At 38.5% G+C, this 18,291-nt stretch overlaps 1 protein-coding gene across 1 annotated transcript in view; it reads right to left on the minus strand.

The window, feature by feature from the left end:
• LMNB1 (lamin B1) overlaps positions 1 to 18,291 on the minus strand; it is an 83,562-nt gene that overhangs the window by 27,297 nt on the left and 37,974 nt on the right. The window contains exons 2-5 of the mRNA XM_007942213.2: positions 11,997 to 12,153; positions 11,271 to 11,396; positions 8,129 to 8,299; positions 2,480 to 2,605 (exon numbers count right to left, since the gene is read on the minus strand). Coding sequence (XP_007940404.1) covers positions 2,480 to 2,605; positions 8,129 to 8,299; positions 11,271 to 11,396; positions 11,997 to 12,153 — 580 coding nt within the window. The remainder of the gene's footprint in view (positions 1 to 2,479; positions 2,606 to 8,128; positions 8,300 to 11,270; positions 11,397 to 11,996; positions 12,154 to 18,291) is intronic.

Below are 18,291 nucleotides of genomic sequence, written 5' to 3' on the forward strand. Positions count from 1 at the left end.
ACTTCACTAACGTGAGCCATCACCAAAAGGAAATTCTTATTGCCTAACAGCAGCATGATGAAACTGGTAAGACTAACAAGAAATACTATTAAGACAGAGAACTGGAAAATATTGAGAGGTAGTTTTTTTTTCAATTTTTTTTTTTGACATTTCTAAAGCTAAAATTTAATCAATTAATGAAAATGCTCCTAAAAATATTTTATTTATAATAAAATCTGTTACCAATAAAGAAATGAATGGACTCCCCTCAGAAACCCAATTATATAAAACAGAAAAATTAAAAACTATTCTGGCTGAAGGCATGCTTCCTCTCCAACTTGCTAAGGTGGTGTCAGTGATGAAGCTTAACATCACGTAAAAATCCCTCACCTGGGGTTAAGGAGCTCTGGTAGTACTGTGATTAAGGCACTGGGCTGCTGACTAAAAAGTCAGCAGTTCAAACCCATCAGCCACTCCATGGAAGAAAGACTGTTGTTGTTGTTGTTTGCTGTCGAGTCGGCCCCGACTCATAGCGACCCCTCCTTGGGTTTCCTAGGCAGTATCACTACGGAAGTAGGATTGCCCAACCTTCCTTCCGAAGAAAGACTAGGCAGCCTGTTTCCATAAAAATTTACAGCCTTGGAAACCCTAGGGGGCTGCTATGAGTTGGAACTGACTCAATGGCAGTGGGCCACTGCTAACCTGAGGTTAGCAAGAAAACCTGCAAGGATGGGCACATAACTAACAGGCAAACAGAGAAAGCACTGATACCTGGTGCCAGAAGACACAGCTACAAGTCAAGCCAGGCTATTCAGAGCCTCCTGTTAGTTAACCTCAGGCATCTCAGTCTTCTCATTTGTAAAACAAAGACCAACCTTAAGAGAAAAACATCCATACTAAGTACAATCAAGTGGATTAAGCAGCAACCAAAACAAAGTGAAGAGAAAAGTAAAACTGAGGGAGAGTGATGACACCTAGGACATGATTTATTAAATGAAGAAATGGAGCAAATGTCTACTCATCCTAAGAACCAAACCACACTCATTGCCATGGACTCAATTCCAACTCATGGTGACCCTATGTGACAGCAGAACTGCCCCATAGGGTTTCCAAGGCTGTAAATCTTTACAGAAGCAGATTGCCTCATCTTTCTCCAGCAGCTGGTGGGTTCGAACAGAGCACTGTAACCGCTGTGTCACCAGGCCTCCCCATAGTTAAGAACTCTAGTTAACATGGCACAATGGAAAAAATGTCTGTTAAATTTCTAAAGAAAAACCTTCTCTAAAGACACTGAGACATAAAAGAAAAACTGGGAACCAGGAAAGAAACCCATTTATTACCCTGAAACCTCTGGACAAATCATTACACTCATCTAGGTCTTATGGTCAAATTGAATGAAATCAAATGACCTTTTAGCTCTACTATTACATAAAAATTTCAAAACAGCACCAGAATGAAATAGTTAATAATAACTTAAAAATATATGTTGCAAGTAATAAACATATATGATAACCAATGGAAAAGCTTCTGTTAACTTACTTTTTTTACATTACTCTATTTCATATAACCCATTTTCTGCTTTGTTTTCTAAATTCCTATAATAAATATCTTCAACTTTATAATTAGAAAAAGATATTACTAAAAATAAAATGATAAAGAAGAAAAATAAAAAGGAAAAAAGAAAGGTCTAATCAAAAGTAAAAGAAAATAAAGTTTATTAGTACATGGAAAGGTTAAAACAAAATTTCTTCCTTTGAGGAAAATGGAAGTTAAAGTTATTGCCCAGGGAATTAAGATGAGCAGTAAATTATTAAGGCATTTTGTTGAATGCTTATATGGTTACAGGTGCACATTATGTCCATATCAACATTTCCCTTAGATTTGACAACTAATTTTGAGCAGAGGCCACGCCAGCTTAAACTACACCTAGAACACACCATCATGCACTTACAGGTACCTAGCCAATATAACCAGTACTTACTTATTTGTCACTTCAGTGTATTAATGAATGAATTAGTCCATAAATTCCTAACTGATATGTAAATTAATGCTATGTCCCAAGATGCTAATTAAGTAGCTTAAGCACTAAAAATAATTTCTCTAGAAACACAAAATATTCACCACCTATGAAGAATTTTTGCATGTTTTTCTTCACTATGGTTTTCCAAATATGATGAAAAAGGAATTTATTTGGAACATCACTCTGTGGAGGTTAAGACTGGGTCCTAGCATAAGCCCAGTGAATAAACTAGCAGGCTACTTTCCCAAACACAAGTCCCTTAGTTCTGTCTCATCCATTAATTACTAATAATATCTGCACAGAGGATGCTTTTGCAATGCAATATGAAAGAATCTGGTGAAAGCAAGACCACAGGATAATAATATCACCACCTCCAGCAAACAGCAGGAGGAGTGACATCAGGCAAAATAAAGCAGGGAGACTACTACGCCAGATCTGGCCTCCAAGTTCAACCTCAATTAGGGGAAGATGCTAACTTACCTCTTTCTGTAGATTAGAAAGCTGAGATGAAAGATTCTCAATTCTCACACGACTTTCCATCAGTTCTTCCCTGGCACTGTTAACAGAAGAAGTATTCATCTCTGAGGACAGTCTGGCATTCTCAAGCTAAAAGAAAAGCAAACCATGTTAGTCTTATCTAGTAAATTAGAACAAATGAGGAAGCATGAATCACCTCAAAGCATTTCAAACATAAGCCTTGCTGGTAACTGGCTGATGAAACACAGGAAAAAAACATCATGACGTCTGCTGACACAATATGAGTTACCTTAAAAGTCTAACTGAATTTTTTACTCAATTCCTAGTATATGAGCTTTAACAATGCTACGATACCTGGGTCTTTATCCAAAGTTTATTACTTCAACAATTCATTCATCTTGTATGATAGTCTTGCAATTCAGACATCTTGTAATGTCTCAAATAACACTGCTAATAAGGGTAGCAGCAATTTGACTGTGGTGATGTTTTCACAAAACAAACATCACACATCCCTAACCTACAAAATCTAATACAGAATATAAAATAATAAGGAGAAAATACTAACAAATTTATAATTATTTCAAACCAGAAAGAAGGGCTTGCTGGTATCTTCCTTTCAAAAGCAGAAATACCTCTTCAGGTAGAAAGAATACTCCATTCTTCCAAACACATGTAACATTCTATTCTGGTGTTCTCAGGCATGGGTTTTCAGTGCACTGGCTCTCCCCTGTCCCTTTTGAGGCTGTGGTTTATGCAACTGATCCTTATTGTAGTTCCTTCATTGCTTAGGACAAAGCTGCCATTAAATAAGTGTTGGATAATTAAAGATCTCTCATTTCACCACTCAGTTACCACTTCATAAAATGGACTAAAGGCAATATGAATACTTTGAGGCCATGCAATGGAACTTACTTTCAACACCTCCATGACCTTATTTTTAAGACTGAAACTAGTAACTCTTTTTAATCGAGTCATATAATATTTAATACATTGGGCAAAATCATTTAATAGAGTACTAGTTGGTGATTTTATGGATCATTTGCATGGTATGCTACATGTGGAAAGTTTCCTTATTGTATAAATAGCAGAACAGGAAGAACACAAAAGACTTTCCATTTGGCCCCTGTTCAAAAAAGCCTGACTGTGGTGGTCACAACCTATGTACAATGACATGGAAGTCATTTTGCCATGCAAATCAACGCAGTACAACATTCATTTACTATTAAATGGTATTATACTACTGAAATGGAAAAACTAATTACCATCTTCATATGGAAAGGAAAGTGGCCAAAGCAATACTGAAGAAGAAAAACAAAGTAAGAGACTCACATGTCCTGATCTCAAAACATATAACCAACCCACCAGTGCAATCGAGTTGATTCCAACTCACAGTGACCTCACTGGGTTTCCAAGGCAGTAAATCTTTACAGAAGTAGATTGTCCCACCTTCCTTCACAGAGTGGCTGGTGGGTCTGAACCACAAAACCTTCTGGTTAGCAGTCAAATGCCTTAGGCACTGTGCCACCAGAGCTACTTATACCATTTAACAGTAAACAAAACAGCATAGTACTGGTACAATCACAGATACATATATTAATGGAACAGAATTGAGAGCTCAGAAGTAAATCCACCCATCTATGACCAAAACCAAAAACCAAACTCACTGCTATCAAGTCGGTTCTGACTCATAGCGACCCATTCTGGGTTTCCATGGTGGTAAATCTTTATAGAAGTAGATTGCCCCATCTTCCTTCCACAGAGAAGCTGGTGGATTTGAACTGCTGACCTTCTGGTTAGCAGCCAAATGCTTTATCCACTACGCCACCAGAGCACTTTATCCATCTATGGGCAGCTTATTTTCAACTAAGAGTCAAAGTCCATTCCAGGGTGAAGAAACAGTGTCTTTAACAAACAGTGCTGGCAAAACTGAAAATCCACTTACAGAAAAATGAAACAGGATTCATACCTCATACTATACACAAAAACTAACTCAAAATGGATCAAACACCTAAATATTAAAGCCAAAACGAGAAAGTTCCTGAAAGATAAATACAGGGAAAAGCTATAGGCTCTAATTTTCTTTAGCAATTGATTAACAAACACTACTACAAATGCAGGAACAACAGAAAACAAATTAGATAAAATTAAAAATTAAATACCTAAGCTCATCAAAAAGGTAAAAAGAGATTCTATAGACTGAGAATAAATCTTCAGGAATGACGTATTTGATAAGGGTCTAATCTCCAAAACATATAGAAAACTTCAACAACTCAGTAACAAAAAGACTAACAATCCAATTAAAAAATGAACAAAAGACATGAACAGAAAGATACATTACCAGAGGACACTCAAATGGCCAGCAAATATATGAAAAGATGCTCACAATCATTATGTTGTTGTTGTTAGGTGCTGTCGAGTTGGATCCGACTCATAGCAACCCCTCCTTGGGTTCCAAGGCATTGTTGTTGTTGTTGTTGTTTGCCGTCGAGTCGGCCCCCACTCATAGCGACCCCTCCTTGGGTTTCCGAGGCAGTATCACTACAGAAGTAGGATTGCCCAACCTTCCTTCCGAGGAGTGGCTGGTGGGTTTGAACCACCAGCCTTCTGGTGAGCAGTCAAGTGCCTTAGGCACTATGCTACCAGAGCTCCTCTCAGTCATTAGGCCATTACAAAACTAAAACCCATTGCCACTGAGTTGATTCCAACTCACATACACCTTACAGGACACAGTAGAACTGTCCCAATGGGTTTCCAAGGCTATACCTCTTTACAGAAGCAGACTGCCTCACCTTTCTGCCGTGGAGCGGCTGGTGAGTTCAAACTGCCAACCTTTTGGTTAACAACTAAATGCTTTAACCACAATGCCACCAGAGCAATTAGAGAGATGCAAATCAAAACTATAAGGAGGTACCATCTCATCCATGCAAAAATGCAACTTATCCAAAGAAAAGACAAAAAACCCAGGGAACAATAAACATTGTCAAGGTGGCGAGGAGACTGGAACTCTGTTCACTGACAGTAGTATTGTAAATTGGTTCAATCACTATGGAAAACACTATAGTGCTTCCTCAAAAAGCTAGAACTAGAAATATCCTATTATCTAGCAATCCAACTCCTAGGTACATACCCTAGAGATCTAATAGCAGCGACATGAATAGACATACATACACCTATGTTCACCACAGCATTACTCACAACAGCGAAAAGATGTAAACAACCTAAGTGTCCATCAACAGAAGAATGGATAAACAAATTGTGATACGTACATAAAATGGACTATTATGCAGTCATATGGAATAATGATGAGTTTTCAAAATATAATGTGGATAAATCTGGAGGACATTATGCTGAGTGAAATAAATCAATCACCAAAGGACAAATATTGTATGATCTATTATAGAAAGACAAGAATAGATATACATATAGAAAGCAATGTTGTTTGGTGATTACTAGAGATAGGAGGGAAAGAGAGGGGGAATCACTTTCTACGTAACAGAAGCTTGTTAGTTTTCATGACGTGAAAGGCAGTAAGGGTGAAGTTAGCACAATTTGACCAAGGTAAATGATGACACTAAAAAGTACACAAAAATAAGGGATGATTTTATAAATGCTATAATACATATAGGAGCTCTGGTGGCGTAGTGCCTAAGGCATTTGACTGCTAACCAGAAGGCTGGCAGTTCAAAACTACCAGCCACTCCTAGGAAGGCAGATTGGGCAATCTAACTCTGTAGAGGTATTGCCTCGGAAACCTAAGGAGGGGTCGCTATGAGTCAAAGGAGCTCTGGCGATGCAGTGGTTACAGTGCTTTGAGTGCTAACCAAAAAGTTAGCTGTTTGAACCCACCAGCCACTCCACAGGAGAAAGATGAGGCAGTCTACTTCAGAAAAGAATCAAAGCCTTGGAAACCCTATGAGACAGTTCTACTCTGGCCTACAGGGGTGTTATGAGTAGGAATTGACTTGATGGCAATGGGCAGGTTTTCATAATATATATATAATTTTACAACAACTAAAAATATGTGTATGGTTACACAGATAGATATGTATGCATATATAAATGTATAGGAAGGCACATATGAATACACAGATGTACACATATAGATGCATCTGTAGGTATTCTGATGCTTTATTCAGGTGTTGTTGTCGTTGTTATGTGCCATCGAGTCGGGCCCAACTCAGTGACCCCTCCTTGGGTTTCCGAGGTGACATCACTACGGAAGTAGATTGCCCAACCTTCCTTCCAAGGAGTAGTTGGTGGGTTTGAACCACCAGCCTTCTGGTTAGCAGTCAAGTGCCTTAGACACTACGCTACCAGAGCTCCACGTATACACATATTTACATGTGCTGCATACATATTAATACATAAAATAAAGCACACAGGAAACAGAGTTATGGATACTTCCTAAACATAAGCAAACACCTCACAGGACTGGTTTATAGGTCTGAGGGCTTAGGATCATAGTATTGTGTGGCAACTTGGTCAACTGGCATTAACATAGTTCATAAAGTAATGCTCTACATCCTAGTCAGCCCATTTAAGATACAACTACTGGTCTCTAATTGTCTGGAACAGAAGAGACAAAGAAAGAAACAAAGACTCAAAGAGGAAACTAGTCTACAAGATTAATAGGGTACACTAACCAAGGCCTCATTAGTATGAGACCACCTGCCTACCACTACTAACTATTCTGACCAGGGGGGAACACAAGATGGGACAGAATGGAAAAAAATGGAGAATAAAACTCAAATTCCTAAAAAAAAAAGGCCAGACTTACTGGATTGGTTGAGACGTTAGGACCTCTCAAGATTATCACCCTGGGATACCCTTTAAACTTGGAACTCAAGCCACTCCTGGAGGTCATCTTTCAACCAAATGTCAGGCTGGCTCAAAAATATCACCCATGAGTATTGCTTGCGCTCCTCTAGATATTATCTAGGAGAAGGGCCTCAACAAGATGGATGGATACAGTGGCGGCAACAATGGGCTCAGGTATACCAAGAATTGTGAGGCTGGCACAGGACCAGGCAATGTCTTATTCTGCTGTGCACAGGGTTGCTATGAGTCAGAGACAACTCAACAGCACCTAACAACAACAAGATAATCATATAAATGAAACCAAACGGTACCTTAGACCAAAGACGAGAAGGTAAGGGGGGACAGATTAATGGAAACAAAACAACTAAAATGGAAAAAAATGAGAACGCTGACACATCGTGAAAACTGAACTGAACAGTAAGTATAGAAATTGCTCAAGGAGAACCTAATTTGTTGTATAAACTTTCACCAAAAAAAACACTAATTTTCTTTTTTAAAATGGGTATGTAGCATGATCGGTATTTGTTATTGGAAGTATTTTCAGATAGCTCAGGTTTATTTACTATGACACCACATAAATGATAAATCCTTATCCCTGATATTACTGGAATAACCCTACTTTCATCTAACAACTTCTAGTAGCAATTAGTTTATAGAAAACTGCATGTTTGTTTGTTTGTTTTTAAAGCCTTTTCTACGCTCATGAAAACTAAAGGAATTCATTTAAAGAAATGTAAAACAAAATGCTAGTCAGTAACACAAAGCACTCTTTCATGTTCTCAGTGGTGACTGCAGAGTACTGGTGTTAAGTGCTCCTCCGAGGAGAATGCTCACTTTGGCATGGTAAGTCTGCTCAAGCTCTTCCTTGTACAGCTTCACTTGGGCATCGTGTTGCTCTCTCATCTCATGAAGGGCTTGAGCTAGTTTATACTCGTACTCAATCTGACGTCCAGAATCCACTTCCACCAAGCGAGTTTCGTGCTTCCTTCTGGTCTCATTAATCTCCTAGGGAAAAAAGATATGACACAAAACAAGTTACTAATCATGGCTGTACTCGTACAAGTCTGAATGACATCAGGGTCACATAAAACTTTAGATATGAACCTTCTTGTGTCTGTCCTAGGGTAGGAATGTGAAGAGACACATTTTGCCTCTGAGAAGAATTTCTTAGTTTCTGATGAAAAGATTTTGAGATGGGACTAATGGCAGAAATAGTGGCAACCCAAGCCCTAGGAATCCTCTATTTCCTTTAAGTAGTAAAGCTTATTTATTTCTTTGAAAGCAAGGAATGGCCTGGATGATTATGCAAAGTACCATGCTATCATAGATAAGATACTGACTAAACAGTTTTTCTAAATTGCTTCACTGAGAATTCTAAGGGTGCCTCTGAAAAAAATTTACATGGAAAGTTAAATTCATGAGTCAGAATTATTTTCTTTGATATACTAAGATGTAACAGGCACAGCAAACTAATTTACATAACTCCTTTTAACAGCTGGTGGTAAAATAACCCTATCAATGATAAGGGATCTTACAAACAGTATTATTTGACTAATGCAAGTACATATGACAATTCACTATTAAAGAATAGAAATAGTAAGTATGATCCTTCTACTCCGAGTTTTAAGGAACTGCTTAAAACTGGAATGGGGAATCTGGTCTGTGGTAAGGAACACCAGGCCAAGTCAATAAAATCTCCATCTAAGCTCTAGTTAGGAAGACTGTCCTTAAAGGCAATTAATTAAACAGGCCAGAAGAGGGGGCTATATCCACTGAAGTTCTTGCTAAAGTATCTTATTTGTGCATTTTTTTCTGTGCATTTACTCATTTTTCTTGAAACTGTTGCAGAGGCAAAGGCACATGATAGAATCATAAGACCAAAGTTTAAACTCCAGCTACACTACTAACCTCCTTGACCTCAGATCCCATTTCATAAAGTAAATGATCCTTAGATCACGCAAATGAGATCTAAAACGGTAAACACTGGGCAGTTACTGATGATTTTGCCCTGGGCTTCCTCTCTTCTTCTTCTTCTTCTTGTGTTATTCCTTCCTTTTTCTTTCCCTCTTAACTAACTGTTCAGAATAAAGTACACTTAGGTACATTTACTGATGATAATAATATCTTCAATATAAAGAAACAAATGTTTTACAATTATTCTTAAAAAGGCAAAATCAAAAACTTCAAGATGTTATCCAAACACTCTAAACACAGCAAATTACTTTTTCCTGATGCCATTTTTCATGTATGATTTTATGTAGGACCACTGACCTGCAAAGAAAAAAAATAGCCTACTCATGGTTTAAAGATGAAATTTAAACATGCAGAAACTCCACAAAGTTAAAACTAAGTAATGACAAATCAGGGATACTTACAAAAACAAAAAAAAAAAAAAAGATGTAAGTCAACTCATATAACAATATTTGGCTTTATAAACCAAAACTTTTTGTTAAAAGCTGTAACAGCAGTACTCATCACAGTCTACAAAGAGCTTTCATGTACAGTATTTCCACTTTGATCCTCACTATCCATTGAAGAAAAAAATGACCGAAGATCAATATTTCATTTTTATAGAAGAAACTGATTCAAGAGTTGTCCAAGGTCTGGTTGCCAGACCAGGACACTTTGTGCCAATACCGCTTAGGTTTTAATACTATAGTGATATAAAAATTACACTATTTCCAAAAATTTTTAACTGTTTGACTATGTGTTCTTCAACATAGGTTAATTCCAACACTTTCTAAAATATTCTTGCTTCCTGTTTGGTGAAAGTTGGTCCATCCCCTCTGCCATCCAAAAGGCCTGACCACAGCACTTAAGGCTAACACATGGCTTTTTAAATTTTACACATACACCTATAAATGTTGTGGGTGGGTGGCCAACCTCCACGATGACCCCCAATGCTTGCTGTCTCCTGATACTCACACCAGGTGCCCTGATGATGCAGTGGTTAAGTGCTCAGCTGCTAACCAAGAGGCAGATGGCTCAGACTCACCAGCCACTCTGCAGGAGAAAGATGTGGCAGTCTGCTTCTGTACGGATTACAACCTTAGAAACCCTACAGAGCAGTTCAGAATTGACTCCATGCAACAGGTTGGGCTGGGTTTGGTATTGGCACCCCATGTAATCCCCTCCCACACTGTATTGGGATTGGTCTGCAGAAGTGATGGCAGTGATGGGATGTAACTTCTAACATTAGTTAATAGAAAATACTGCAGCTTCTGTCTGAGGGTCTCTCTCTGCTACTACTCACTCTCAAAGGAAGCCATATCATGAGAAGGAGAAGCTCATATGTGGGGAGGAACTGACACCTCCTGCCAAAAACCATGTGAATGAGCTTGGAATCAGTTCCTACAGCCGTGGGTGAAAGCTTGATTGCAACCTTATGAGAGACTCTGGATCAGAACTACCCAGTTAAGCTGTTTTCAGATGCCTGATCTTCAGAATCTGTGTGAGATAATAAAGGTTTGTCGTTTTAAACTAAAAAAACTTCACGGCCCTCCAGGTTGGATATGACTCATAGCAACCCCTCCTTGGGTTTCTGAGACAGTATCACTACAGAAGTAGATTGCCCAATCTTCCTTCTGAGGAGTAGCTGGTGGGTTTGAACTGCGAGCCTCTAGTTACCAGTCAAATGCCTTAGGCACTATACCACCAGAGCTGTTGTTTTAAGTTGCCAAATTTTGGAGCAATTTGTTAAGCAGTAGTTGATAACTAATACAAATATCTAAACATGCTGGCAGTAATTCAATGCTGTGACTAAGTGTTACAGTTAGATAAGGTAAAAGTCTGTTTACCATTGTAGCTTGAGTTCTTGTATGCAGCCTTTTAACAGTAGTACCTACAAAATTTATCTTACTTCCAAATCTTACCATCTTTAACTTTGATAGTTTACAATACAGTTTATATATATAGTGATAAGAAAATTTTGTAGGTCCCCTCTATTCCTTAAAAAAGCAAAAATATATACAGTTACCTCTTCATACATGTTTTTACGAAACTCCAAGTCCTCAGTAAGGCTCTGACAACGATTTTCCAAATCTACTTTAAGTAAAGTTTCATCAGCTAACTGTTTTTTGGCAGCAGATAAAGAGGCTTCCAGCTATGAAAAGGAGAAGAAATTGTGATAAAAATTATACAGCAATCATTTAATAATGAATTTAAGGTACCTATGAATCAAATCAAATTAAGTATTATAATTGCTACATTTATCAATGTATGAGTACGTAACTTTAACCTTTACTATAGACCTTTGTGTGTTTAATTGCTGGTTCCACTCACAGGGTGCCATAACAAATCAACTCACAACTTTGTAATGGACCATGAGGAATGGAACCAGGATTCACATGACAAAAATCAAACCAAAGATTTTTAACCAACCACTTTCATTTTCTTTTATTTGCAAGAAAGCACTGTAGTATCTTCTCCTTTCCTACCTCACATATTGATGAAACAATGAAATAGGCTTTGACAGCAAGACACAGGGCATAAGAAAGAAGAGGAAAAGCGTAAGCTAGATCTAATTCAGAAGTGACAATGCTTTCTACTCCATGCTAGCTACCTCAAGACTTTACTTTCAGGCTGCTTCTTTATTAAGGGCAAGCTACAAAACAAACAAGCAATTTATAAACAAAAAACATAGCTTAAGACAGATGAAGCAATTAACCTGCCGAATATAGCTCAAGAACAGAGTTTACTTTACCTGGGCAATCTGATCCTTCAGATCTTCCAAATCTCCCTCTAAACTCTTTTTGTCACCAAGTGCAGTAGCCAGAGCTGCATCTTTAGAATTCAGTGCTGCTTCATATTCTCGAAGCTTGATCTGGGCTCCATTAAGATCTGACTCTTTTTTTGCATAACTGTAATACATTAGAAAAGTAAATCAAATTACACCTCTGACTTGAGGCCCTCTCCCTTCCTGCTTAAGGTGGAAACAAAAGAAGAGTAGTTCACATAAAGACTGTCACAAACTTTTTCTTCCAATTTTATATAGTTACATATGTCTATGTGTCAAAAAAAAAAAAAAACCATGATGAGCTATAGAACAATGGATCACTTTTATATGACTTTTCTTGTCATAGTTTTATAACAGCCACCAAAAGACTAGGTGGGGCTATGCACATGAGGTGCTTGTGGCCAACCAAAGGGATTGGATAGCTTGCTAATATGTAAATAAGGTACACGGCACTCTCGTGTGGGAATTGTTGTTAGATGCTGTCAAGTCACTCTGACTTTTGGGGGTGGGACTATAAGATAAGCTGTATGAACTCTAATGGGGGGACTGGTCAATTTTGCCATCCCAGGAGACTTAAATGAGCCATCCAGGAGGCAGACAAGGAGGACCTCACTAACACTAAAAAAGAGCTAGGGAGGAGTATGCCTTTGGACGGACGATCCCTGTACGGAGGACCTCTTAGACCCAGGAGACAGAGAAAGAGAGCTGTAACAAGGGAGATAGCAAGAGATGGAGAGAAGCAGCAGCAGAACCAAGAGACCAACAGGAGATGGCATGGTGGATGCTTCTTGACCCACAGAGGTACAGCTGAGTATTCAGGCTGTGGCTTACTAGTGGAATGGGGGGGTCTCTGGGCACTTATCAGTGGAGCTAAAGAGCTCTGTAGCCCTTGCCCAGACAGGCAGAGGCTGAGCCAGCCCAAGAGGCCCTGGGGGCCAAGGACTGAGAGGCCCTAACAAACTCCATAATTGTGAGGATTATCAGTGACTTCTATGTGGCCACTGCAATGAATTATTGAACCCAAAAGAGAAGAAAAGAGTTCCTTGGGAAGAACAGGTGGTATCAGAATTGGTATTAAAAAAAAAAAAAGTAGGAGAGAGGACAGGAATCAGCTTGGGCTGATGCTGATAGGAATTCTCTACCTCATGAAGTTAGAGGAGGTCAGATGCCCTGCCACACCATTTTCACAGAACCAATATATCAGAATCCTAAGTATGAAAAAATGTCCTCGTTCTATCCAAACTCAAACTCACAGCTATCAAGTCAATTCCGACTCAGTGACCCCCATTGGGTTTCTGAGGCTACAAATCTTTACAGAAGTAGACTGCCCCATCTTCCTTCCACAGAGTGGATGGTGGGTTTGAACCGCTGACCTTCTGGTTAGCAAATGGCTTAGGCATTCCACTACCAGAGCTCCTCCTTGTTCTTCTATACAAAGAGGCTTATATGTTTCACTGAGAGGATATTTCTGAAGAAATAAAAATTCATAATGTTTTAACTACAATGCATATTATAAATCAGATGTACAGGAGATGTAAAATGAGATTAAGTAAATGGAAATAAAAAGTTATTTTAATAATTATATAACTTAATGATACATTATACAGAAACTTCCTTGGTATTACTTAAGAACTCAAACTTGCAAGCACCAAGCACTTTCTATTTCTTACATGATTGATAAGGAATAATTTTATAGAGCCAAATAAGGTCCCCTCTAACATTCTGTAGAAAAAAGTAACTGCTTCAGTTTATTACTATGAGGCTTCTTTTTCTTTGAAATGTCACTTTTTATTAAATGCAGTTCTACATTATAAAATTAAGGTTCATTTGGATATACTTTTGTCAAATAACTGGATTTTAAAGAATATTATTTTTCTCATATAAATAATGATGTTACTAATTAGTTATAAAGGAAGATTCTTACTAATATTAAAATTCTCAAGACTTGTTAATTTAAAATGCTATTGTAGAAGATAAGGAGCTCTGGTGGCACAGTGCCTAATGCATTTGACTGCTACCCAGAAGGTTGACAGTTCAAACCCACCAGCCACTCTGTTGCGAAGGAAGACTGGACAATCTACTTCCATAAAGATTTACCACCTCGGAAACCCAAAAGGGATCGCTATGAGTCAGAATTGACTCGATGGCAGTTGAATTTGGTTTGGTTTGGTTATTGTAGAAGATTATTCCTACAACATATTTCAGAATGGGCTAAAGACAGTTGAGAGATAATAGAAATAGGAAAAAATAATCTTGCAATATTAAAATAAAGAAATAAACTGGTCAAATGATAAGCAATGATAACTTAAAGTAAAATATAATACTATCAATTTCTTACTCATTTTGGTACTGTAAAGCAACTGTATATATAAAATCTCAACAGCCCTGCCACAATATTTCTTCTCATAAATTCTGTATTTTTAAAAACCACAAGATGGCAGGTTTCAACTGAAGACTAGTTTGGAGGTGGAAGATCAAATGTTAAAAAAAATCATACAATCACAGATATGCTTGGGTCTTAAAGATGGTAAGCATACAAGAACAGAATCTACACTTACAGAGGGATCCCTGGTGACGCAATAGTTAAGCACGAGGCTAGTAATCGAAAGGTAGGTGTTTCAAACCCACCAACTGCTTTGCTTTGCAGGAGAAAGCTGTGGCAGTCTGTTTCAATAAAGATTGTTCTTGCTGTTGTTGGTAGGTGCTGCCAAGTCAGTTCCCACTCATAGCGACCGTGCATAAAACATTATGAAATGTTGCCCAGTCCTGCACCATTCTCACAATCATGACTATGCTTGAGTCCACTGTTGCAGTCACTGTATCAATCCATCTCAGTGAGAGTCTTCCTCTTATTTCACTGACCTCCACTTTACCAAGCATGACATCCTTCTCCAGGGACTGCTCCTTCCCGAAAACATGTCCAAAGTATGTGAGATGAAAGTCTCACTCACCATCCTCGCTTCTAAGGAGCACCCAGGCTATACTTCTTCCAAGACAGATTTGTTTGTTCTTCTGGCAATCCTGGTGTACTCAACATTTTTCACAAACACAATAATTCAAATACATCAATTCTTCTTCAGTCTTCCTTGTCCACTGTCCAGCATTCACATGTATAAAAAGTGATTGAAAAACACCATGGTTTGGGTCAGACTCACCTTAGTCCTCAAAGTGGTATCTTTGCTTCTTAACATTTTAAAGAGGTTTTTGAAGCAGATTTGCCCTATATAACATGTTGATTTCTTGATTGCAGCTTCCATAGGTACTGACTGTGGATTCAAGTAAATTAAATCCTTAACAACTGCAATCTTTTCTCTGCTTATGATAATTTTGCTTATTGGTATAGTTGTGAGGATTTTTGTTTCATGTTCAGATGTAATCCATATCTGAAGGCTGTAGCCTTTGACATTCATCACTAAGTACTTCAAGTCTTCGCTTTCAGCAAGCAAGGTTGTGTCATCTGCATATTGTTAACGAATCTTCCTCCAATTCTGATAGGCATTCTTTTTCATATAGTCCAGCTGCTCAGATTATTTAAGGTGCACTGGTGGCACAGTGGTTAAAGCCAACCTACTAGCTGCTCCATGAGAGAAAGATGAGGCACTCTGCTTCTGTTAATAATCACAACCTTAGAAACTCTATGTAGAGTAGTAGTTCTACTCTACTACAGGATCGTTATGAGTTGGAATCAATTCAATGGCAATAGGTTTGGTTTTAGTTTCTCAGGTTATCTGTGCAGCATACATACTGAAAAAGTATGGTGAAAGGATCTAACCCTGACATATACCTTTCCTGATTTTAAATGACACCTTTTCCTCCTGTTCTGTTTAAACAACTCTCTCCTTGGTATATGTACCAATTCCATATGAGCACACTAAGTGTTCTAGAATTCCTATTCTTTGCAATGCTGTCCATAAATTGCTATGACCACACAGTCAAATGTCTTTTTCATAGTCAATAAAAGGTAAACATCTTTCCAGTATTTTCTGCTCTCAGCCAAAAGCTATCAGTTTTAAAAAAGGTATCGCTTGTTCCAAGTCCTCTTCTGAATCCTGCTTGAATTTCTGGCAGTTCCCTGTCAATGTACTGCTCCAATAGAGCTTAAATTATCTTCAGCAAAATTTACTTGCATGTGATATCAATGATACTGTTTGATAATTTCTGCATTCTCTTAGATCACCTTTCTTTGCAATGGGCAAAAATACAGATTTCTTCCAGCTGGATGGCCAGGTAGCTGGCTTCCATATTTCTTGGCATAGATGAACAAGTGCTCCCAGCACTGCATCCATCTGTTGAAACACCTCAATTGGTATTCTGTCAGTTCCTGAAATCTTGTATTTTGCCAATGCCTTCAGTGCAGGTTGGACTTCTTCCCTTAATACCATTGGTAATTGATCAAATGCTACCTCCTGAAACGGCTAAACATCAACCAACGTGTTTGGTAGTGACTCTGTATTTCTTCCATCTTTTGATGGCTTCCAGCATTGTTCAATATTTTGTCGATAGAATCCTTCAACAGCGCAACTTGAGCCTCGAATTTTTTCTTCAGTTCTTTCAGCTTGAGGAATGTTGAGCATGTTCTTCTCTTTTGGTTTTCTAACACTCCAGATCTTTGTAAATTTCATTATAATAAATTGGCTTCTCCAGCTGCCTTCCGAAATTTCTGTTTAGCTCTTTTACTTTTCATTTTGTTCATTTACTTTGGCTACTCTATGTTCAAGAGCAACTTTCAGTCTCTTCTGACATTCGTTTTGGTCTTTTTCCTTTCCTGTATTTTTAATGGCCATTTCTTTTCTTCCTGTATGATATCCTTGATGTCATCTCACAACTAATCTGGTTTTTGGTAGTTGGTTGTGGTGTGGTAAATTACTTGGTGTGGCTTTTCTACCCATAAGTCTTGTAAAATCCAAGATGGGATTTGCTATGAGCAACTGAGGAGCTCTTGATTGCTGAAGTTGTCCACCTGGAGTATTTCTGTTGGGAGTGGCACAAAACAATGTTCTGGGAGATGCCCACTCTCTCTCAGGTGCTTAGAGTTCTGATGCTATGATTGGCTAGTTTGACCACTCTGCCGGGCTCAAAAGGAGGCCTTGTAGAGGCAGAACTCTCTCTGAGACTGCTGGTTGAGGAAGATGTGCTGCTGAAAGAGACAGCACTACTGAAAGAGACATGTGCTGCTAGGAAAGAGACGCAAGAGACACGCGTTGCTGAGTAAGACACGGAGGGACATGCACTGCTGGGGGAGAGACTGTGAGAGACTTGGCTGAGAGACGGTGAGCTGGGAGAGAGACTGAGCGTTTTTCCTGAACTTGAATTGTAGCCTGGTGCTTCCCTAATAAACTCCATAATCTGTGAGTTCTGTGTGGCCACTGCAGTGAATTATCGAACCCAGGAGAGAAGTAGTGGGTGCTTTGGGAGGAACAGTTGGTGAAAGAGCTAGAGGGAGGCAGCATGTCTGGCCTAATAGGAATAGCCCTTGGGTTATTGATGGTGGTTCTGTCTTCCTCTTGTGGGATTAGAGGCAGTCAGAACATGTGGCCTCCTTGCCCTTTTTGCATTAGTATTTAGTGCATCACATCTTTTCTTAAGACTGTCTCTAAATTCAGGTGGCGTGTACTCATTTGTCCTTTGTCTACTGTTAACCTGTTTTAATTTCCTTCAGTTTCAACTTGAACTTGCATATGAGTAATTTGATGGTCTGTTCCAGTCAGACCATGGTCTTCTTCTGACTAATGCTACTGAGCTTCTCCAATCTATCTTTCCACAGATGTAGTCCCGTTGATTCCTGTATATTCTATCCAGTGAGATCCATGTATAGAGTCACTGATAATGTTGATGAACAAAGGTATTTGCAATGAGTAAGTTGTTGGTCTTGCAAAATTCTCTCACAAAAACTCTGGCTTGCTTCTATCAAAAAGGTCGTATTTTCCAGCTACTGATCCTTCCTTGTTTCCAACTTAACCATTCCAATCACCAGTAATTGCTAATGTATCTTGATTGCATGTTTGATCAATTTTAGACTGTAGAAGGTGATAGAAATCTTCAATTTCTTCATCTTTCTCTTTGATGGCTGGTGCGAAAATTTGAATACAAGTTATATTAACTGGTCTTCCTTGTAGGCTTATGTGTTGGATTGGGTTCTCTAGAGAAACACAAAAACCAGCAAAGTGTATATATATATTTATAGAGAGAGAAAGAGAGAGAGAGAGAGATTTATCTTAGGTAAATGGCTCACAAGCGTGTAGAAGCCGACAAGTTCAAGCTG

Source organism: Orycteropus afer, unplaced genomic scaffold (genome assembly GCF_000298275.1).
Source record: "Orycteropus afer afer isolate SDZICR_OR568_19922 unplaced genomic scaffold, OryAfe1.0 scaffold00086, whole genome shotgun sequence".
In the NCBI taxonomy this organism is placed as follows: domain Eukaryota; kingdom Metazoa; phylum Chordata; class Mammalia; order Tubulidentata; family Orycteropodidae; genus Orycteropus; species Orycteropus afer.